The sequence below is a fragment of the Oncorhynchus masou genome, chromosome 5 (genome assembly GCF_036934945.1).
Source record: "Oncorhynchus masou masou isolate Uvic2021 chromosome 5, UVic_Omas_1.1, whole genome shotgun sequence".
Classification (NCBI taxonomy): Eukaryota; Metazoa; Chordata; class Actinopteri; order Salmoniformes; family Salmonidae; genus Oncorhynchus; species Oncorhynchus masou.
This window is the reverse complement of record NC_088216.1, coordinates 41,988,427-42,012,669: the sequence shown is the minus strand read 5'-3', so window position 1 is coordinate 42,012,669 and position 24,243 is coordinate 41,988,427. Positions and strand designations below refer to the sequence as shown.

The 24,243-nt window shown below is 40.3% G+C and overlaps 1 protein-coding gene across 2 annotated transcripts in view; it reads right to left on the bottom strand.

Annotated features, from left to right (window-relative positions):
- Positions 1–14,616: 14,616 nt before the first annotated feature.
- LOC135539603 (integrin alpha-5-like) overlaps positions 14,617–24,243 on the bottom strand; it is a 52,234-nt gene continuing 42,607 nt past the window's right edge. Inside the window, exons 20-30 of one of the 2 annotated variants that reach the window (XM_064965580.1) lie at positions 23,916–24,066; positions 23,543–23,635; positions 23,150–23,229; positions 22,879–22,959; positions 22,490–22,595; positions 22,135–22,293; positions 21,712–21,822; positions 19,847–19,960; positions 17,431–17,532; positions 17,136–17,258; positions 14,617–16,481 (exon numbers count right to left, since the gene is read on the bottom strand). In XM_064965580.1, the coding sequence (XP_064821652.1) occupies positions 16,398–16,481; positions 17,136–17,258; positions 17,431–17,532; positions 19,847–19,960; positions 21,712–21,822; positions 22,135–22,293; positions 22,490–22,595; positions 22,879–22,959; positions 23,150–23,229; positions 23,543–23,635; positions 23,916–24,066 (1,204 nt within the window). In that variant the 3' untranslated portion in view covers positions 14,617–16,397. Of the gene's footprint in view, positions 16,482–17,135; positions 17,259–17,430; positions 17,533–18,222; positions 18,590–19,846; positions 19,961–21,711; positions 21,823–22,134; positions 22,294–22,489; positions 22,596–22,878; positions 22,960–23,149; positions 23,230–23,542; positions 23,636–23,915; positions 24,067–24,243 lie in introns of those variants that run through there. The other variant, XM_064965581.1, reaches the window with a different exon arrangement.

Sequence of the window (24,243 nt, the reverse complement as noted above, 5' to 3'; positions counted from 1 at the left end):
GAAACATGTCAAACGTTTTTTTATAATCAATCCTCAGGTTGTTTTTAAAATATATAATCAATAATATATCAACCTCAAACGTCTTTCACAGTATGAGAGGGGAAAACAATGGATGTCCAAATTCTGTTGCGCAAGCAAAACTCATGTGACCACTTCATGTGACGTTATCGTTCTGGCTCATTTTTCAAAATAAAAGCTTGAAACTATGTCTGAAGACTGTTGACACCTTGAGGAAGCGATACAAAAAGGAATCTGGTTTATATCCCTTTAAATCCAGCAAAGGGAGGCTATGGAACATGGAGTTTTCAAAATAGAAGCCACTTCCTGTTTTGATTTTCCTCAGGGTTTCGCCTGCAATATCAGTCCTGTTATACTCACAGACAATATTTTGACAGTTTTGGAAACATTAGAGTGTTTTCTATACAATACTAATAATAATATGCATATATCAGCAACTGAGACTGAGGAGCTGGTCATTTACAATGGGCACCTTTTCATCCAAGCTACTCAATACTGCCCCTGCAGCCATATGAAGTTAACAGTCTGATGGCCTTGAGATATAGGTTATTTTTCAGTCTCTTGGTCTCAGCTTTGATGCACCTGTACTGACCTCGCCTTCTGGATGGTAGCGGGGTGGACAGGCAGTGGCTCGGGTGGTTGTTGTCCTTGATGTATCTTCCTGTAACATCAGCCGCTGTAGATGTCCTAGAGGGCAGGTAGTTTGCCCCCAGTGATGCATTATGCAGACCTCACCACCCTCTGGAGAGCCCTGTGGTTATGGGCGGTGCAGTTGCCGTACCAGGTGGTGATGCAGCCCGACAGGATGCTCTCAATTGTGCTTCTGTAAACGTTTGTGAGGGTTTTAGATGACATGCCAATTTTCTTCAGCCTCCTGAGGTTGTAAAGGCGCTGTTGTGTCTTCACCACACTGTCTGTGTTCATGGACAATTTCAGTTTGTTGGTGATATGTCCACCAAGGAACTTAAAACTTTCCACCTTCTCCACTGCTGTCCCGTTGATGTGAATAGGGGGGTGCTCCCTTTGCTGTTTCCTGAAGTCCACGATCATCTCTTTTGGTTTGCTGACATTGAGTGATGTTCTTTTCCTGACACCACACTCCGAGGGCCCTCACCTCCTCCCTGTAGGCTGTCAAAATGACACCTCCTACCTGTAGGGAACAAAATGACTTGAGTTCTTGTATGTTGTTACAATTAAACCATGAGTCGTTAATCATGAAACATACTCTTCTTCGGCGCAATGCACTGAAAATCCCGTTAGCTGTATGCAATCTGACAGCATGTCCCCAGCTAGCCATGTTTCTGTGAAACAGAGTATGTTACAATCCTGGATTTCTCTTTGGAAATCAACTCTTGCTCTGATTTTGTCGATTTTGTTAACTAGGGACTGGACATTAGCGAGTAATGTACTCGGAAGCGGTGGGTGGTGTGTGCGCATCCAAAGCCTCACTATAAGACCACTCCGGCATCCTCTCCTCCGGCAGCGTTGTTTTGGGTTGGCCTCTGGAATCAGTTCAAATGTCCTGGGAGGTGCAGACAAAGGATACACTTTGGGAAAGTTGTATTCCTGGTCATTGTGCTAGTAAGTTGACATCTCTCTGATATCCAATAGTTCTTCCCAGCTGTATGTAATAGAGCACTTTTACAGGTTTTCTGGGCTAACAATGTAAGAAATAATAAATTAAACTAAATACTACTACACAGTTTCCTAAGGACTAAAAGCGAAGCTGGCATCTATCGGTGCCATCTTGCCATCAAGAGATATATATTCAAAAGTTTGGGGTCACTTAGAAATGTCATTTCATTTTAAAATAATCATTAGAAAACCCTATTGCAATTATGTTAGCACAGCTGAAAACTGTCATTTTGATTTAATAAGGAAGAAGTAAAACTGGCCTTCTTATGATCAATACTCAAGATCACACAACTACATAAGCAGAGGACACCAAGAAAGGCAAGGCATGGCTGAACAGACTAATCACCTCAGATGCTAGCAGAGAGACAGAAGCATGCAGCCCAAGTGAAGATGGAAAGAACATATGGAACGTTACCATTGACATCCTCGGCAAAGTAGCACCCAGGATTCAAGACAAGCTCCCAGACGTAGTGCACCGCCAGGGAAACCAAGGGATGACGGATCTCCGCGGACAACTATCATTCAGTTCACAATGAGAATCTACAGATATGTTGTATGGATATAAATCAAGGAGACCTGGTTTCTCCTGGAGAATAAACTACGCGTCAGAGACTCACTCCAGAAGATGATGCTGAAAGGGATAAACTTTGGCCGGTGGTAAAAAAAAAGGCCAAAGAAGAAGGGAAGAGAGCATCTTTCAGTGTCCCTTATGTCATGAGAGTACTGCATGTATTGAAAACACTGCTCAGGTATATAGCTACATTGACTTGAAATCGATGTCCTATTCTTTCTAAGTCAAATGAAAATGTTAAGAGGTAGCTAAATTAGTCCTGGGTAATAAGTCGATTGTAATTTGTACATTCTCCCCGTTTTATATCACCCGGTTCGTAAATGTGAATACGGGTTCATCATATTGATCACAACGAACTTGGTTTAGGGTAGTCCAGTTATTTCTCTAAGCTCAGGTTTCCTTACTAGCTACCTAGCTTAGTAGTTCAACTATTTAACCAGCTATTCATATCATGGCACTGTATGTGTTTTATTATTGTTATTAAAAAGAAATCTGGTTATGCAACATTTTGAATTTAATGCACTAAATATTATATCTCTAAAAGCCAGGGGTTTCCGAAACATAACTAAAAGAAAATCACTTTTTTCATTTTGTAAACACTGATGCTGATTTCATTCTACTCCAGTAGACGCACTCATGCGACTCAGAATCTAGTTTTTGGAAATCTTAACGGGGAACTACTCATTTAGCAGGTACTACAATATCGCTTCATAAGTTTAGAGGTGATATTTCAGAGTCTTGTGTGTCCAAAGATGGGTTATATTGATCTCCAAACTAGACAATGCTTGTTTTATTATATGCAATGTGTATGGGTACAATTCTCAAACCTCAAATAAGACTTGATTTTGGGATCTTGCTGATAAGCTTACTGAGATGCAAAACAAGTATACAAATGCATGGCTTGTAATAGCTGGAGACTTGAATGAAACACCTGGTAACTCTTTAGATTGATTTCCACCTAGAATAGCTCAAAGAATAGTGACATCTTCACCTCTTTTTTGCAGTAAACTGACAGTGGTTGATACATGGCATTTCTTTAATACCCACTTTAACGAATACACCTGGTGTAATAGGTCAATGATGGTCAGATCCAGAATTGATCTGTTTCTCATTTCTCACCCACTTTTACAGTATGTACAAGAAGTAAGTCATAAACATGCTCCTTTCACTGATAATAAAAGTATATTATTAAAGTCGGAATGTTCTGAAGAATCCATTCGAGGACACTGGAAATGTAATAATTCACTCCTAAATTATCCAGACTTTAACAAAAGCGTAAATAACTTGATCATAGACTCATTTAACTCAACTGATTTTTAGAATCAAAGCATGGAAGTAACTGGGAAATATTTAAATTCAAAGTTAGATCTATCACCATTACACGCAGTAAGGAACTAAAGAGGCAAACATTTTTGAAAAAGAAGATGAGCTTATTAAATTGAATGTTCTTTTAGAAAAGGATACTCTTTCAGCAGTGGAAGAAACAGACTGGAATAAATCTCAAATATAACTAGATCAAATGTACATGACGAAAAACCATATCTGTCAACATCTCAATTTCTCTCAAGAGATAAAATAAATCCATCTTCAATAACTGTCTCCAGCGTGACATCTCTATTATTGGAAGGGTTTTATTGTCCAAAGAAGAGGGTCTGTCATGTTTTGTCGACCCTGCTCTATCCCTATTTGTAGCTATCAAACCAGCAAGGATATCAACAAAACTTTCTTTGACTTTATATGAAAAAATAAACAACACAAACTTAAGAAGTCTGTAATATCAACAAAGAGCTGAAAGTGGGCTTGAAGTACTAGAATTCATTGATATCAACAATACCTTTTAAAGTAAACTGTATTCAAAGATGTATGCTTAGCTCTAAATATATATGGTACTTCATTCCCTGTCGTATTTGTATGAAATTGGGTGGTCTTCAATTTTTGTGGATGTGCATGTATTCTCCAGCAGAATTACCCATCAAATTTCATTGACAAGCCCTTTTAGCCTGGAAACTGTCATGTCCACAACTTCTGGCACTTCTGGCACTTCTGACACAAGGCACTTCTGTGGAACAACAAAGATATTGTTGTTAAATACAAGTCTTTGTTCTTAAGTGGTTTGAAATAAATGTTATAGTTGTGCTTGATTTATTTGATAAAGGAAATATACTCAGAGAGAGTTCTTAAACATATAACTTCCCAATACATTATACAGAATGTATTTTTATACGCAAAGCAATACCTTCAGGACTTACTCAATTAAATCTCATTTGTGTTTTGGAGAACATGTCAAGATAAATGCACAATTTATGTTAGAAGGTTGCCCCCTACTGGATAAGAAATGTAATAATACATTCTTAAGAATGCAAGAACAAGATCTCTCCTTGAGGGAACTTCTTCTGGAATAATTGAATGGAAGAAAGCTTGGTTGCCTTTTCTGTGATAAAGAAGGGGAAACTATTATAAACATTTTATTGGAGTGAGGTAAGTATCTACATTTTTTATTTAATTAACAAGACTCATGTATTTACAATGAAATATGTCATATTATTATTCATATTAAAACAAAACCACTGAATTTGTTGTTAATTTCTTAATTCTCTCTGGTAAATGTTATATATACAAAAACAAATATTTGAAATCTGTGCAATAGATTTTTACTTGAAATCCAAGATTTGATCAAATCTCGAGAATGAATCAATAACAAAAAAATGCATTCTTAAACTCTATCATAGGTTTGTACATTTGTAACCCCTGACCTTATTTTATTGATTTTATTGTAGGTAATTTCACTTTTGAAACTCTATTTATCTGTAGTGGTTTTATTATTTTACTTTAATGTTATTTTCTATTTCTTCAGAGGTCATCACTACACGTATATTTTCTATGTTTTTTGTTGTTGTTATTGTATTGTAATTTGAAAACGTATGGCAGTTTGAAATAGACATTCTTTGTGGAATCGATCTCCGTTGTCCTGCCTGCTCACAGGAGATGCTTGCTATATCAGTGAATGGAAATCGCAATGAATAACACTTCCAGAAATCCTCAGGGTTTGTACTACCTTATGTGTTGATGTTTTGTTCAGGGTATAAGTGATTTTTTGTTGTTGTTGTTGTTGCTTTATCCAAACCCCTCCGAGGTTGGAGCAATATTGTCAGATGTCTGGTACTTGAACCAGCAACCCACCTCTCTAACCTCTAAGCTAACTGCCACCTTTGATGTATAATTTTGTGATGTCATCTTGCAGTCTGACTCTATTTAGTTCTGAGAAGAGCTTCTACGACAGTGTCTTCCAGGCGAAAGGCATGTCCATAAAAAGTACAAGCGTGTAATTATTCTCTTACAGTTTCTATAACATAGCTTTATGTTAATCTTTGCACTTCACTGTGATTATTATGTTGTAGACACCAAGCAAAGGAATGTGTGGCACATCAGAGTGGACAGCGGCCAAAGAGTCGTCAGAAAAATCATCTGCTAAAGATGAGGGCCTTGAGATAGCAGTTTGCCGACATGGCATGCTCCTCAAGGTCCTCAACATGTGCAGGTGTGAAATATATACCTATGCAGTGTACTTGCAGAAGGATTTGTGTTCTGTTGGCACGGTGGGCTTCTTCTGCTGCGATGTTGCATGCAAATACTGGCCATATTTGCAGAAGTCATGCAGGCATGCCCAGAGTTGGAGGAGCTTCTAAAAATGCACCCTCTCCATCATGCATGCGAAGGCGCATACCTTGTGAGGTATGCAGAAAGGATATTGTAAAGACTTTTAAAATAATAGAATACATTATTTTTTTAAATGTATTTGTTCATTATGGCGTTATAGCTCAAATGGGCTGGCCACAATCAGCCTGGTACCAGCAACACAACCAGAGAAGGAAGTCAAGCAGGACGTCAATGATGCTGTGGTTCAGCAGTGAGTTGCTGAGGTGCAGCAGTGGCCTGAAGGTAGAACAATTCATGTTTTGCTGTCTCTCTACTTCAGAATTGCATTGATGTCAGTGGAGTCATGTTTGTAACTTGCCCAATGTTTGATGACTCTGAAGATAGTCCTATTGCTGAGAGCTCAGATGACGACTATGCTTTCTGAAATCATACACCACCCCTGCCTCTTTCTCTCTGTCTCTCTCTCCAGTAGGAGAGGTAAAAGGCCAGCACCACCTACTTCAGGAGCAGCCTGGTCTCCTGACGTTGACACCTGACCCCTCACCTCTGAACCTATCCAGGGAAATATGATTTGCCTGATGACACCCTAGTTGAGATTTCGGCACATTTGTTGCCATGTTTCCTCACCTCCATTTTTTCCGGTCCTAGACTATGGCGACATCATCATCAATTCAGAAATTGATTGAGGACCTCTTTACTGAGGAATGTGGTTGTTCTACATGATTGTTGTTTGTATTCTCTATGCTGCTGTGATTTATGTGTAGTTGTGTGTTGCAAAAGAGTTTTTGGTCTCAATGGGACTGGTAAAATAAATAAAGTAAAGGTCTTAATAAACATTCATTAAGCACTAACAACTCTGTGTATGTGTTTCAATCGATTACATACAGTGGTTGCTCCACTAAAAGTTTTGCAATTATGCTCATTTGTGGTTTAGTACGGTACCCGGTGTCACTACTTTATTGCTCCAGACCAAAGCAAGGGGGAGTTAGAGCACTGATTATGCTTTTGGGTCCCAAGGTGCTGCAGTGTCTCTGTGGTACTGTAGCCTACTCCCGACCAGTCATGTTGTACACCGCCTTAGTGGCGCAAAAGATGCTGGTTCATTACGTTTGTCGGCCTCAACTGGGAGATCCATTAGAAGACTGTAGGTTTTTGGTTTCTCTCCCTCTAAAAATAAATAATTCTAAAAAACAAACTCACTTTATTTACAAATGTCTCACACCATGTTCAAGAGTGGCCTTTTTCCTCGCTCATTTTACGTTATTTGAAAAGGAAATCATCTCCAAAATATTTTTTATTTTATTTATTATTTGTTATTTTTTAAACAAAGCGATTGTTATTATTACCATTATTAATTTAGAATGATATGATGGCGTGGTTCCATGGTGTTTATACTTGCGTACTATTGTTTGTACAGATGAACGTGGTACCTTCAGGCATTTGGAAATTGCTCCCAAGGATGAACCAGACTTGTGGAGGTCTACAATTTTTTTTATCTGAGGTCTTGGCTGATTTCTTTAGATTCTCCCATGATGTCAAGCAAATACAGTGCCTTGCGAAAGTATTCGGCCCCCTTGAACTTTGCAACCTTTTGCCACATTTCAGGCTTCAAACATAAAGATATAAAACTGTATTTTTTGTGAAGAATCAACAAGTGGGACACAATCATGAAGTGGAACGACATTTATTGGATATTTCAAACTTTTTGAACAAATCAAAAACTGAAAAATTGGGCGTGCAGAATTATTCAGCCCCTGTACTTTCAGTGCAGCAAACTCTCTCCAGAAGTTCAGTGAGGATCTCTGAATGATCCAATGTTGACCTAAATGACTAATGATGATCAATACAATCCACCTGTGTGTAATCAAGTCTCCGTATAAATGCACCTGCACTGTGATAGTCTCAGAGGTCCGTTAAAAGCGCAGCGAGCATCATGAAGAACAAGGAACACACCAGGCAGGTCCGAGATACTGACGTTTAAAGCCGGATTTGGATACAAAAAGATTTCCCAAGCTTTAAACATCCCAAGGAGCACTGTGCAAGCGATAATATTGAAATGGAAGGAGTATCAGACCACTGCAAATCTACCAAGACCTGGCCGTCCCTCTAAACTTTCAGCTCATACAAGGAGAAGACTGATCAGAGATGCAGCCAAGAGGCCCATGATCACTCTGGATGAACTGCAGAGATCTACAGCTGAGGTGGGAGACTCTGTCCATAGGACAACAATCAGTCGTATATTGCACAAATCCGGCCTTTATGGAAGAGTGGCAAGAAGAAAGCAATTTCTTAAAGATATCCATAAAAAGTGTTGTTTAAAGTTTGCCACAAGCCACCTGGGAGACACACCAAACATGTGGAAGAAGGTGCTCCGTTCAGATGAAACCAAAATTGAACTTTTTGGCAACAATGCAAAACGTTATGTTTGGTGTAAAAGCAACACAGCTCATCACCCTGAACACACCATCTCCACTGTCAAACATGGTGGTGGCAGCATCATGGTTTGGGCCTGCTTTTCTTCAGCAGGGACAGGGAAGATGGTTAAAATTGATGGGAAGAATGGATGGAGCCAAATACAGGACCATTCTGGAAGAAAACCTGATGGAGTCTGCAAAAGACCTGAGACTGGGACGGAGATTTGTCTTCCAACAAGACAATGATCCAAAACATAAAGCAAAATCTACAATGGAATGGTTCAAAAATAAACATATCCAGGTGTTAGAATGGCCAAGTCAATGTCCAGACCTGAATCCAATCGAGAATCTGTGGAAAGAACTGAAAACTGCTGTTCACAAATGCTCTCCATCCAACCTCACTGAGCTCGAGCTGTTTTGCAAGGAGGATTGGGAAAAAAATTCAGTCTCTCGATGTGCAAAACTGATAGAGATATACCCCAAGCGACTTACAGCTGTAATCGCAGCAAAAGGTGGCGCTACAAAGTATTAACTTAAGGGGGCTGAATAATTTTGCACGCCCAATTTTTCAGTTTTTGATTTGTTAAAGTTTGAAATATCCAATAAATGTCGTTCCACTTCATCATTGTGTCCCACTTGTTGTTGATTCTTCACAAAAAAATAAAATTTTATATCTTTATGTTTGAAGCCTGAAATGTGGCAAAAGGTCGCAATGTTCAAGGGGGCCGAATACTTTCGCAAGGCACTGTAGACACTGAGTTTGAAGGTAGGCCTTGAAATACATCCACAGGTTCACCAATTGACTCAAATTATGTCAATTTTCCTGCCAGAAGCTTCTAAAGCCATGACATAATTTTCTGGAATATTCCAAGCTGTTTAAAGGCACAGTCAATTTAGTGTATGTAAACTTCCGACCCACTGGAATTGTGATCGAGTGAATGATAAGTAAAATAATAGATGTCCTAACCAACTTGCCAAAACTATAGTTTGTTAACAAGAAACTTTTGGAGTGGTTGAAAATTGAGTTTTAATGACTCCAACCTAAGTGTATGTAAACCTACAACTGTATTGGTCATATTGGTCATGGCTCCCGAATGGCACGCAATGGGATTGCCTTGCATTTCTCCAGCTGTATCCACTGAAATAGTGGTGGGCGTGAGGTTCAAGGAACGAGGGCAGGGGGCACAGGATGTGCCACAGAAGATGGACCTAGCCCATGGGGAAGGAAGGGGGAGGGGGGACCAACACTTTAAGGGGCATTGCACTAATAATGGCGCTGACTAGGGAAACGTTCCCGCTGTTCTTAGTGCCAGTCTGCTCGTTCAAACTAAAACAATGTAACAAATAATAGCGTGAAAAATGCCCCTTAGATATGAATTTGAAAGGTAGATATTATTAAATATTAAAGCATTAGACCTCTCACTTAAGGCGTCACTCAAACGTTACACTTAAATACGAACTGAATTTTACGAAAAATACATGAAAAGCACACATTTGTAAATCCCAAACTCTAAAAGTAATTGGAAAGGTAGATACAAATGATTTGTGACATGGTGGTTACGATAAAAAATGTAAACAAGATGCTGTGTTTTTATTGACAGTAGTGATGGACAGCTGGTGGCAATTTGAAAACCGGTTTTCAGTCACTTGTAGCCAGATTAGCAGGAAAATAGTCTCTTTATAGCCCGGCTACTGTAGATGTGAAAGTCACACCTGACATGTACTCCTCACCCCGCCCCAAACTCCACCCTTAATACAGTTACCATTCAATAACAAGCTTTTTATCTAAAAACAAATTACATTGCGACTAAAGAGAACAGACAACATGGACATTTTTTTTCATCAAGCCAGCTTCTTTCTATGGTGCTACCCGTTCCAGGGTTAGGACCATAACCATGAGAGGACTTGAAAATGAGCTGGAGCTGAGAGGATCACCAAAACTAAAGGTATCTTGGTTTCAGTACATTTTCTTGAAAAAAATATGTATATAGCCTATCAATGTCTAGGCATACTGTGCAATATAATTGATAATTAAATAAAGGTTCAATAAAAAATAAAAATTATTGTGTACTAAAAATGTGAATGTGTTTTTGCAGACCATACAACCATGCCAACAACCATCCGTGGAGATCAGTGGACAAAGGGCTGGACAACGGGCCGCACCGAGAAAAAAAACGCATGGTTGCCAAGAAAGCGATTCGTTTGGCTCGAGTCACTTTTAATTCTTAATTAATCTACTGTTTCTATCATAGGCCACTGTAATCGATGAGGGCTCAGGGCTGTACCATTCTGCTCATCTGATGAAGGTGCACATGGATCAGATTCAAACTTTGAAGACCGAGATCGAGTCATTGAAGGCAGACCAGCAGTAAGAGGAACATTATCTGAGGGCAGAGATACGGGTGACAGCTGATTCATTGGTCCAGAAACAGGCTTCATTGGCGAAGAGTCAGGCAGAGAATGATGCGTTGAAGAGGGCGAGGAACGAGATGGAGTCACAATCCATGCCAGACACACCTGTGAGCTCTGGAACTCCACCTTCGACAGGCAACATACCTGGCGGGTTCATCAGGCTACAGTACTAAGTACCATTACGGGCTATTAGCAGGACAATATACCTTTACAAACACCTCTCTGTATTTTTAAACTTTGTGGGTGGGGCCTCCGGAGTGGTGCAGTGCAAAATGCATTGCTACCGATGCAGGTTCAATACCTGTGCTGGCTGCTACTGGGAGACCCATGGGGTAATTTAGGGTTTTAATTTAGAATCCTCTATATGTAATTATTGGCAGAGAGTCACATAATATGTTTTGATATACTGTAGGCAACATGAGTCTCACTAGTTTTGAATAATGTGCTGTTAGAAGCAATAGCCTACAACTCTTTTAGAACGATTTAAAGCTGCTCTGAGACAAGCATGGAGACTGGTCTTGATAAATCAATGAGATTTTTATTTTAACTGAATCTCCATTTGGGTATTGGTTAGACTACAATTATACAATTAGGGTGTAGAAATGTTATGATCTTAGTGTAACCTTTATTTAACTAGGCAAATCAGTTAAGAACTCTTTTCTCCCCATCGGAGAATTGAATCCCGGTCTCCCACGTGCCCACACGACACAGCGATTCTTTAGCTGAATAGCCCAGTACTCTAGTGTAAAAAGTTCCATATTTTCCATTCCATCCTAATTTATTTAAAAAGCATATTGAAGGTAGAAGCAATATAATTTTAAGCAATAACTATTTCAGCATCGTTTTGCACTGCTATAACACAAGCATGGGGATTGCTCTTGATAAATCAATGAGATTTTTATTTTCACTGAATCTCCGTATGGGTATTGGTTACACTACAATTAGGGTGTGGAAATGTTATGCCCCTTAGATATTAATTTAGAATCATACAATCCTCTTATGCTCTTAGTAATGTAGCCTACTCCTGATCGTCACATTGTACAGCGCCATATTTTCCATTCTATCCTAATGGAAACCCTGAGGGTTTCATTTTTAATTGTTCTTGGTATAGAAACACCATAATATTAATTAAATTAATGAAGCCAAATTTCTTGAAATCAATCCCATATACTATGTTCGTACAATTATTTTTTTATATTCTCTAGTAATGCCAATATTGAAAATTATGAAATGTTTCTCAAAGATGCCCTCTGGTGGTCAAACTAGCAATAACTTGCATTAATGGTAAAAATGGCTGGCAATTAAATAATGTGCCATAGAATTCTGCAGCAGCCTGCAAGATGTGCAGCAGTATGACACAACTTTTAAAGGAGGAACCACTGTAGTATGAAATAATTATTTTAAAGTGTTACTGCAGCATGCTGTTTTTCTGTTTGACAATAAATCAGTTAACGGTGTGTCAATGAAAATCTTATATTGAGTAGAACGTACTATAGCCACCAACCCATATACAGTGGGGCAAAAAAGTATTTAGTCAGCCACCAATTGTGAAAGTTCTCCCACTTAAAAAGATGAGAGAGGCCTGTCATTTTCATCATAGGTACATTTCAACTATGATGGACAAAATTAGAAGAAAAATCCAGAAAATCACATTGTGGGATTTTTAATGAATTTATTTGCAAATTATGGTGGAAAATAAGTATTTGGTCACCTACAAACAAGCAAGATTTCTGGCACTCACAGACCTGTAACTTCTTTAACAGGCTCATCTGTCCTCCACTCGTTACCTGTATTAATGGCACCTGTTTGAACTTGTTATCAGTATACAAGACACCTGTCCACAACCTCAAACTGTCACACTCCAAACTCCACTATGGCCAAGACCAAAGAGCTGTCAAAGGACACCAGAAACAAAATTGTAGACCTGCACCAGGCTGGGAAGACTGAATCTGCAATAGGTAAGCAGCTTGGTTTGAAGAAATCAACTGTGGGAGCAATTATTAGGAAATGGAAGACATACAAGACTACTGATATTCTCCCACGATCTGGGGCTCCACGCAAGATCTCACCCCGTGGGGTCAGAATGATCACAAGAACGGTGAGCAAAAATCCCAGAACCACACGGGGGGACCTAGTGAATGACCTGCAGAGAGCTGGGACCAAAGTAACAAAGCCTACCATCAGTAACACACTACGCCGCCAGGGACTCAAATCCTGCAGTGCCAGACGTGTCCCCCTGCTTAAGCCAGTACATGTCCAGGCCCGTCTGAAGTTTGCTAGAGAGCATTTGGATGATCCAGAAGAAGGTTGGGAGAATGTCATATGGTCAGATGAAACCAAAATATAACTTTTTGGTAAAAACTCAACTCGTCATGTTTGGAGGACAAAGAATGCTGAGCTGCATCCAAAGAACACCATACCTACTGTGAAGCATGGGGTGGAAACATCATACTTTGGGGCTGTTTTTCTGCAAAGGGACCAGGACGACTGATCCGTGTAAAGGAAAGAATGAATGGGGCCATATATCGTGAGATTTTGAGTGAAAACCCCCTTCCATCAGCAAGGGCATTGAAGATGAAACGTGGCTCAGTTTTTCACGTGGATTTGGGGATTTTCTCCCTTGCAGACCTTCCCACACTCTGTTAAGTTAGATGGGGAACGGCGGTGAACAATAATCTTTCCACAGATTTTCAATGGGATTCAAGGCCACTCAAGGACTTTCACATTCTTGTTCTGAAGCGATTCCAGTGTTGCTTTGGCTGTATGCTTGTGGCAATTGTCCTGCTGGAATGTAAATCTTCGCCCCAGTCTGATGCAGGATCTCATCAAGGATTTGCTTGTATTTGGTTCCATTCATTGTTCCCTCTATCCTTACCAGTCTCACAGTTCCTGTCGCTGAAAACATCCCCATAGCATAATGCTGCCTCCACCATGCTTCACGTTAGGGATGGTGTTAGACGGATGATGACATGTGCCTTTAGTCTATCAAGTGCCTTTTTCTAGTATTGGCCTCCGTCTGGCCACTCCCATAAAGCCCAGATTGATGAAGTGCTATAGAGACTGTTGTCCTTCTGGCAGGTTCTCCCATCTCATTGTAGGAACTCTGATCACCTCCCTGACCAAGGTCCTTCTTGCCCTGTTGCTCAGTTTGATCAGACGACCAGCTGTAGGCAGAGTCTAGGTACTTCCATATCTTCCATATCTACGGACAGTTCCTTGGACTTCATGGTATAGTTTCTACTCTGACATGCACTGTCAACTGGGACCTTAAATAGACAAGTGTGTTTCTTTCTAAATCATGTCCAAACTATTGAATTGGCCTCATGTGGACTCCAATCAACTTGTAGCGACGTCTCAAGGACGATCAAAGGAAATTGGATGCACCTGAGCTCAATTTGGAGTGTCATAGCAAAGGGGTGTGAATACGTATGTAAATGACATATTTCTGTATTTATTTGAATACATTTTACTTTGTCATTATGGGGTATAGTGTGTAGATGGGTGAGAAAAAAATGGATTGAATGCATTTTGAATTCAGGCTGTAACACAACAAAATGTGAAATAAGTCTGAATACTTTCAGAAGGCACTGTACTTTTACTGTGGTTAATTGTTATCCGCTCTTGTTCCCTCTGATCGTGAGAGCTGAAGCAAGGTGCCACACCATATATTCTGAGTTAAGTTTTTTTTCTCTCACTATAGCTAGTTGTAGTGCTATAGCTAACTTCATCCCTATTTTAAAAAGCCTTGGATTGTTGTAAGCATTGGCTGGAGGGAGTTTCCAACATTGTTAAATCCTTGACGGGGAGAACGGTAGAGAATCGGAACACAGAAACCATGGAAACACAGGTACCACCCTTCACCCAGAAGTATGCACTTCTTGCCTCCCCCTCAATGCAATTAAAGGCACACTAATAAGTATGGTGAATAACACCAGTGTTCTTGCTTTCAGAAGGAAGCACATTACATATTAGCATTAATCTTCTCAAAAGTACTTGGATAAGGTTATATGAAATGGTACATTTATTTTGGGTAAACTTATAAAAAAGATATGACAACTCCCAATATGGGAGAGAATAGTTTTACAAAAAAACATATTTCCACTGCATTTCACATAGTCTTCACAAAATTATAAGTGTACAACTTTGAAACTTACACCCCTCCCCCCAAAAAACAACAACTAACAAAACATTTCCTTAAGTATGACCAAGTTCCTTTTGTTGAATGCACAAAAAAATGGGTTATAAATAGTGGTTAGTGGATGTGAGGTTATATCTATCATTCAACTGTAATAAGTATCTAAAAAAAGCTCTAGCAGTGTATTTACAAATGTGGTCAAGTTGCACAGTAACATAATGCATCAGGAAGTGCATGACAAATGTTAGATATATATATATATATATATATATATATATATATATATATATATATATATATATATATCAGCAACAAGGCCATTTTCATTTTCTCAACAACATCAAAAACTCTCCAGCTAACAAGCGTTTATTGGACAACTGGTGGCTACAGCACACCACTGTCGGCAAGCTGATATTGCACCCGTGTTGACAGATATGGTGGTATATCACCAGCAGTCCAGCAACGCAATGACCAACTGACGGTCAACATGAAACTGTCAGCTACCGCCGACTTTGTTGATGGTGGGCCACCGTAAGCTTGACATCAGGGTCAGGCATGGCCTGTTTGAGCCAAAGTAAGGCAACTCGGAGTAGCAAGCTCTCTTTCAAAGTGTGGTCCATACATACGTCGGGAGGATAGAGGGAGTTTTGTGACATTAGGAAAACATTTACCTTGACTGATACCCTTCCATGTGTTATTTACTGCTCCTAGCATTTGGAGGTCTTTGGCCGTTATCGTTGTGCTGCACACTGATTCCCTTCAATAACACACTTTCTTCAACATTCTCTCATTTACCGGTAGGTCGGTAAAATGTCTACCGCTGCACATATAATTCTTAAGCAGTGGTGTAAAGTACTTAAGTAAAAAATACTTTAAATGATTGCTTAAGTAGTTTTTGGGGTATCTGTACTTTACTTTACTATTTACATTTTTGACAACGTTTACCTTTACTCCACTACATTCCGAAAGAAAATAATCTACTTTTTAGGCCATACATTTTTCCTGACACCCAATAGTACTTGTTACATTTCAAATGCTTAGCAGGACAGGAAAATGGTCAAATTCACACACTTATCAAGAGAAAATCCCTGGTCATCCATACTGCCTCTGATCTGGCCGACTCACAAAAAAAAATGCTTTGTTTGTAAATGATTGTCTAAGTGTTGGAGTGTGCCCCTGCCTATCCTTAAATAAAATAAACTAGAAAATCGTGGCGTCTGGTTTGATTATGAGTGTGAAACCAAATATTTTAGACTTACTCAAATAGTGTTTAATTGGGTGACTTTCACTTTTACTAGAGTCATTTTCTGTTATGGTACAGTATCTTTACTTTTACTCAAGTATGACAATTGTGTTCTTTTTCCTCCATTGTTCTTAAGTATATAGTTGTGTGTATAGGCATAGATTCCATGTGTTTGCCTGCTTGAACATTTCAGTGTGTAGTACCAGGCTGAATACCAGTGAGGTCCAAGTAGTACTCATCCTAGTTCATTTGGAGATACAAGTTCAGGCCAACAGGCCAGTTTTCGAACCGATGTCTGGGATGGTCCACCATTTAGGCCTCAGAAGAAGCCTGGGGTTTGAGTTGAGCTTTCTCCATGGCTGTACCATAGGGATTGGATCTTTTGAAGAAGCCCATCTGGAAGGATGGAAAGAGAAAGGAGACTAATTACAATTTCAAAGGCACGAATTACATGAATAGCCCTCATAGATGTCATAGTACCAGTTCAGTTAGTTTGCATTTCATCGTTATGTGCTAACAACATAGGCTTCTATAGACTGTACATTTTGAACACTTCTAATATTGACCTTATTTGATATTTTTATTTTATTTTTTAAGAATGATATGCTTCTCCCTAACTGACAAAACCAGTTGCAATGATATCATGATGACCTCTTATGGGACTTCATGGTCAGGTTGTATACTGGTGCAAAATTATTTTCTATATGTATTTTTAGCAACCAGAAACAGATTGTAATAGTATGACGTCTATCCTATGACAACATCTTTATGTGGTTATATAATGTATTCCCAACCATAAAAACAGCACATTACATATTTAACCAGGCAAGTCAGTTAAGAACAAATTCTTATTTTCAATGACGGCCTAGGAACAGTTGGTTAACTGCCTGTTCAGGAGCAGAACGACAGATTTGTACCTTGTCAGTTTGAACTCACAACCTTCTGGTTACTAGTCCAACGCTCTAACCACTAGGCTACCCTGCCACCCTTATGATGTAACATGCATGTGATTTGGCCCGTTGGGTTTATTGTCCTTTACGCTACACTTACCTTGTATAGTACATATATGAGCAGGGCGAGCAGCAGCAGTCCAGCCAGTATGGCCAGAATGATAATCCACAGGGGTACAATGTACTGGCTCTCCGGCTTGTTCCACATCACTGGAGTCAGGACCTGAAACGCAATGATATGTTGTTACCGTGGTGGAGTGAGAGGTCACTTGGAACATTTAAAAAAAATGTTTTGTGTGCACTTCTTCAAACGATATCCCAAATCATACAGACAAGACTGACCTAAACCATCAAAAACCTAAAAATGCACAGTTTAATAAATAAATTGCACTTGCCTTTGTGGATCCACTGGGTTTGAGTTTGGGAGCGATGGCATAGGGCATGTTCTTGACTCTGTACTGGGCAGAACACTCCAGCACATACTGCTTGTATGCCCTCTGTAGCATTTGTTCAAATAAAATAAATCATGAGACAATAGATCATCTGAACTAGTTAGCCAAATATTGCCAAAGTGTGTACAAAAAACCCCAACACCTTTCACTGTAAAAATGGACACTCTAAAAAAAATGTTATATGCTTTACAAATGTACTACAAGGAGAGGGCAACATTGTACCACTGACTAGCAGAACCTACAGCGCCTTCACTTATGTAAATTAAATATATTTAATTTAGATTTTTGAATAGATTTTTAACAACAACAAAAATCATAATGGGGTATTGTGTAGATGGGTGAGATAAAAAAAAATGTTTCAAACAATTTAATCCATTTTGTAACACAAGAACAATTTGGAATAAGTCAATGAGTATTTTTTCCCATTTAACTAGGCAAGTCAGTTAAGAACAAATTCTTATTTTTAATGACAGCCTAGAAACAGTGGGTTAACTGCCTGTTCAGGGGCAGAATGATAGATTTGTACCTTGTCAGCTCGGGGATTTGAACTTGCAACCTTTACAGTTACTAGTCCAATTCTCTAACCACAAGCCTATCCTGCTGCCCCAAAAGTATGAATACTTTCTGAAGTAGATTCATTCTTCATTTAAACTACCAATAATAGCAGTAGTATTATAGTACTAATACTACATTAGGATTGTTAGTACCAAGTTAAATTACATTTGATCTACAGTCGTGGCCAAAAGTTTTGAGAATGACACAAATATACATTTTCACAAAGTCTGCTGCCTCAGTTTGTATGATGGCAATTTGCATATACTCCAGAATGTTATGAAGAGTGATCAGATGAATTACAATGTCCCTCTTTGCCATGCAAATGAACTGAATCCCCCAAAAACATTTCCACTGCATTTCAGCCTTGCCACAAAAGGAACAGCTGACATCATGTCAGTGATTCTCTCGTTAACACAGGTGTGAGTGTTGACAAGGACAAGGCTGGAGATCACTCTGTCATGCTGACTGAATTCGAATAACAGACTGGAAGCTTCAAAAGGAGGGTGGTGCTTGGAATTATTGTTCTTCCTCTGTCAGCCATGGTTACCTGCAAGGAAACACGTGCCGTCATCATTTGCTATGCACAGAAAGGGCTTCACAGGCAAGGGTATTGCTGCCAGTAAGATTGCACCTAAATCAACCATTTATCTGTTCATCAAGAACTTCAAGGAGAGCGGTGCAATTGTTGTGAAGAAGGCTTCAGGGTGCACAAGAAAGTCCAGCAAGTGCCAGGACCGTCTCCTAAAGTTGATTCAGCTGCGGGATCGGGGCACCACCAGTACAGAGCTTGCTCAGGAATGGCAGCAGGCAGGTGTGAGTGCATCTGCACACACAGTGAGGCGAAGTCTTTTGGAGGATGGCCTGGTGTCAAGAAGGGCAGCAAAGAAGCCACTTCTCTCCAGGAAAAACAATCAGGGACAGACTGATATTCTGCAAAAGGTACAGGGATTGGACTGCTGAGGACTGGGGTAAAGTCATTTTCTCTGATGAATCCTCTTTCCGATTGTTTGGGGCATCCGGAAAAAAGCTTGTCCGGAGAAGACAAGATGAGCACTACCATCAGTCCTGTGTCATGCCAACAGTAAAGCATCCTGAGACCATTCATGTGTGGGGTTGCTTCTCAGTCAAGGGAGTGGGCTCACTCACAATTTTGCCTAAGAACACAGCCATAAATTAAGAATGGTACCAACACATCCTCCGAGAGCAACTTCTCCCAACCATCCAGGAACAGTTTGGTGAAGAACAATGCCTTTTCCAGCATGATGTAGCACCTTGCCATAAGGAAAAAGTGATAACTAAGTGGCTCGGGGAACAAAACATTGATATTTGGGTCTATGGCCAGGAAACTCCCCAGACCATAATCCCATTGAGAATTTGTGGTCAATCCTCAAATTCTGACTAACTCCATGCATTGATTATGCAAGAATGGGCTGTCATCAGTCAGGATGTGGCCAATAAGTTAATTGACAGCATGCCAGGGCGGATTGCAGAGGTCTTCAAAAAGAAGGGTCAACACTGCAAATCTTGACCCTTTGCATCAACTTCATGTAATTGTCAATAAAAGCCTTTGACACTTATGAAATCCTTGTAATTATACTTCAGTATTCCATAGTAACATCTGACAAAAATATCTAAAGACACTGAAGCAGCAAACATTGTGGAAATTAATATTTGTGTAATTCTCAAAACTTTTGGCCACGACTGTACATAACACAATATACATGTGCTATCCAAATGATTATTTCATATAAACAGTACTGCATGGTATATGACAGTAGTACAAACTACAGTCACGCTCTCTCACCTCGATGAAGGTCTCAGCCCAGATGCGTGAGCGGACTGTCAGAATGACACTGCTTCCTCTCTCCAGTAACCCCACATGGCAGTGCAGCCTCCAGCACTCCACCGTAGAGCATGACTATGGAGGAAGGAAAACAGTAATCAATACAGACCACCAATGCATGACATTCAATCAGTCTCACATACAGTTATGGCTAACAATCTGTGATTATGAGCAGTAAGAGGCTATTGTGAACTTTAGCCTTTGGGGCATCATTCAAGCCAACATTTTATGTCAACAATGAGCAACTAAACTTAGTGTATCTTCAAGTTCTCCATAAAGAGCTAATCCCTTTGCTTTTAATGAAAGAGAATGATACAAGGTTGTAGTTTTGTGCCCTTTGTGAAAAGTGGGGAGCCATTGTTAATTTTGTTGTAAAACATTTTGTGGTCATTCGTTTTCTTTGAGGTGAAAGAATACTGAATGACATGGAGAGAGGGAATGAATAATGTTTGCATAACTGAATAATAATGAGTTTTAGAGCATAAAGGAAAAAAACAAAAGAGAGACGTTTTGATTTGACAGCTGTTTTGAGAAGTTTATTTCACATACAACGACGCTATATAACTCATAATTACGAGCAGATCTTATTATGATAGATATCCTCATATCCCTTTTAAGAGAGAATACATTTCTTTCCGTTTGTCTTTTGTGGTATTAGCGAAGCCACTGATGGTTCTTAGTGTTTTGTCTGTGGTAATTCAGCTCATAAGGCTATCGTTAGGACATGAAACGAAAGCCTAGACTCAAAAAGAGACTGAATTACAATGAAAAACAACAAACAAAGTAAAAAGAACAGACAATGACTTCAAGAGAGAAGAGGTTCGGCAGGCCAATAAACATGACTGCTGCACCAGCAGTGTTCGAGGCCAGTCTATTTAACAAGCTAGTGAAATACAGGCCTCATATAAGATACTCATTATTACCCCTTAACTCTCTAATCTCTGTGCTCCCGGACTATGTGCCAAGTGACTTCATTTAACAGCCGGTATCTGCTGTTTTACTGTTTTTAGAGTCAACAGACCTCAGCGGCCGTGTGTCACTGTTGACTCCACATGGGGTTAAGCATGTCGAGTCCCTAAACAAGATGAGTGAGGGGAGGGGGAGAGAAGAAAAGGGAGAGAAAATAAGGAAATATGATAGATAAATAAATAATGAAGAAATGAGAGAAAAGAAAAGGTAAAAAGAGAGAAGATTGGGGCTGTTGAAGGAGAGAAAACATCTCCAGGATTCTTCATATGGGGATCAGATGAACAGCTCTCGAGAGGCACTGCTGGCTGGCTTTATAATGCTGTAGGGACTGAGAGTGTGGTCAGTACTGTCAGTGGATGACTGTGTGAGTGCGTGCATGGTCATGTTTCCATTTGAAGAATTTGTAGCTACAATGAGTTTGGTAATTTATGGGTCTGGGCTGGTGGTTTCCTTTCAGCCATACATGTATTCACTCTCACAGTACAAGCCAACAACATCCCACTAACTCCACTTAGCCTGCCTTCCCCCTCTAGAAGCTACTCCAAACATGAGGTGAAGCTTCTCCCTCTAAAAGCTACTCCAAACAGGAGAGGTGACTGTAGAAACCAAGTTGACCTGCGAACCCTTTTTTACCTATTAAAAGTACCACTAACAGGTCACGACACACACCATACACCATACACCACACACACACACACACACACACACACACACACACACACACACACACACACACACACACACACACACACACACACACACACACACACACACACACACACACACACACACACACACACACACACACACACACACACACACACACACACACACACACACACACACAGCTGTCTCACCAAGTTGCTTTGTTTGGCCAGAGGATCCCTGTAGACCTCTCTCCTCTGGATGTGGTGTTCAGGGCTGACCGTCCGTGAGGAGGGAGGCTGTTCTGTGGTAGGAGGCTGGAGCTGGCAACATACACAGAGTACTACACATGTATCGTTCAACTCATAGACACATAACACAAAACTCTCATATGGTCATTGTGACTCATACACTTGGGTAATATTGGACTACTGTATATCCTTGGTGTAAATACTGCAAATCGTTATGTGACGCCACACAAAATAAATGACAATGTATTCGGGTTGGGTGTGAATGTATACAGTATCTGGGAGGAGTGTCTGTGGATGTATATTATGAGCAAGCGTGTGTGTGTGTGTGTGTGTGTGTCTGCCTGCATGCATCTATGCATGTGTACGTGCAAGTGTGTTCCTCACCTTGAGTTTCAGTGCATTGAGGGTGTGGTTGGAGCTGCAGTTGAGTGGTCCCTGAGTGATGATCTCCACAGGGTACAGAAGATCGTGACCCTGAGCTCTCAGAGGGCATCGCAGCTCCAGCACCGACTGACTGATCATACTGGGCCCATTGTTCACCAACTAACACAGAGACAGACAGACAGACAGAGAGACAGAGAGACAGAGAGAGAGAGAGAGAGAGAGAGAGAGACCCCATGTCAGCATACTGTACCAGGAAGCTGGGATAAGCATTTGTTCAACCACCTAACCCTACAACTCCACTTGACCCCTTTTAACAACATTTTAAAAAACGACTCTAACAGCACACGTTGAGTACCTCGTAGACATGCTGGATCTCAGACCCAATGTCCTGCTCCTCTTGGAGGCTGTGGCTCATCCTCCAGTTTGGAGGAGGGAAGAGGAGCTTGTCTGGACGAGAAACGCTTCAATCGAGAAAAGGAGAGAGAGAGAGTAACACCGCAGGACAAAGGACAAAATAGTAGAAAGATCCAGTAGACATACCCAACAGAACATGGTAATGAAACATTATTTCCAATGTAATTGGGGCTGTTGACGCCCAGTATATTGGTACCCAGTCACTTTGAGTGTAGTTAAACAGGGAATATGTTATTAGTATAGTGATGGAGACCACTAATTCATTTGTTTGTTTGTCCGTCCGTCCGTCCGTCCGTCCATCCATCCATCCATCCATCCATGCTGACTCACCCCTGTAGGATAACATCAGCTACCACAGCCACCTCAAGATCATAGAGCTCAACATCGCTCTGGGAGCTATTCTCATTTTTACTGAGTGGAGAGAGAACAGAGAATTCATTTAGATTGTGCCAAAAAGATGGCTCATAGATGTTCATTGGACATTCACTTAACTGTCGACAACATTATAACTAACTATGCACTAACCCTAAGATTAGCTCAAGTCAGGACACGGGAGTAAGTGTGGAACTATTTCTGTGCGGAAGGTACAACTGTGACTTACCTGCGTATCTGGAGCTCAAACTGCACCGTATTGTAAGTGTCCTTCAGTCGGGGCACAGTGAAACGGAGGCCTGCCCACAACTGTGAAGATCCACACAAAAGACACACGATCAACCACAAAGACACTAGAGATACACTGACCTCAGATCTGTCAGAAAGACAGTCCGTCATAAACACACACACACACACACACACACACAGTCATTAACAGGATCAGTCTGGGTCACACAACATAATTCGTAAAGACAGATAATTGTACAGACATACAGAAACCCACAATCAGAAGGACATAAGTACCATATTGCTTCAGCAACATTGGAAGTTCCCTTCAAAACAATAAAGCTCCATTTGACTTTGAATTTAAGAAAATGTTTGTCCATGATGGTCCACTTACACTTGTGCCAGACTTCATAGGGTTGCCCAGGTCACAGACCAGAGAGCGGGTCTGATTCTCTGCCTCGTAGCTACAGGTTAGCTGAGTCAGACTCTGCTTATGACATCCGAGCACAAACATGGAGAGAGAGACATAGACTTGACTTCACAGTATTTGCAAATTCTTTCTAACCATTCAAGTCATTACCATCATTTTAGTCATCAGGCCATCGTTAGTATCAACATTACTGCATTGATATTACTTGAATTATGGTCATTGTCATGTGGATATTTATTATCTTAGCATTGTCATTTTTATTAGAAATATTAGCCGTAGCATCGTTTTGAGTTAGCATTTCCCCTAAGAGGGACAAGACAGATGGTTGCTCACTCACCGCATTGTTGCGGGCTATACCACTGTAGTCAGCCTCTGGGGGAAGCACCATGTAAAGCTCTGCCTCGTAGGCCCCGCCCTCTCCCTCGTTCCTGGCATTGAAAGTCAGGGTCAGGGGGTTATCGTCACCCAGATACACCTCCGTCCTATCTCTAAGGAAACCACAAGAAAATACAACAACGTAAAACAAAGCAACAATAAACATGTCATCCCCCACAAATGATGCAGCGCCGCCCTTGGGCCAATCAGTGTAATTCATGTAAATGACAAATCTTTATGACAAGACGCACCATTCACCGAAGTTTCGTCAAAATTGGGCCAGTGGTGTC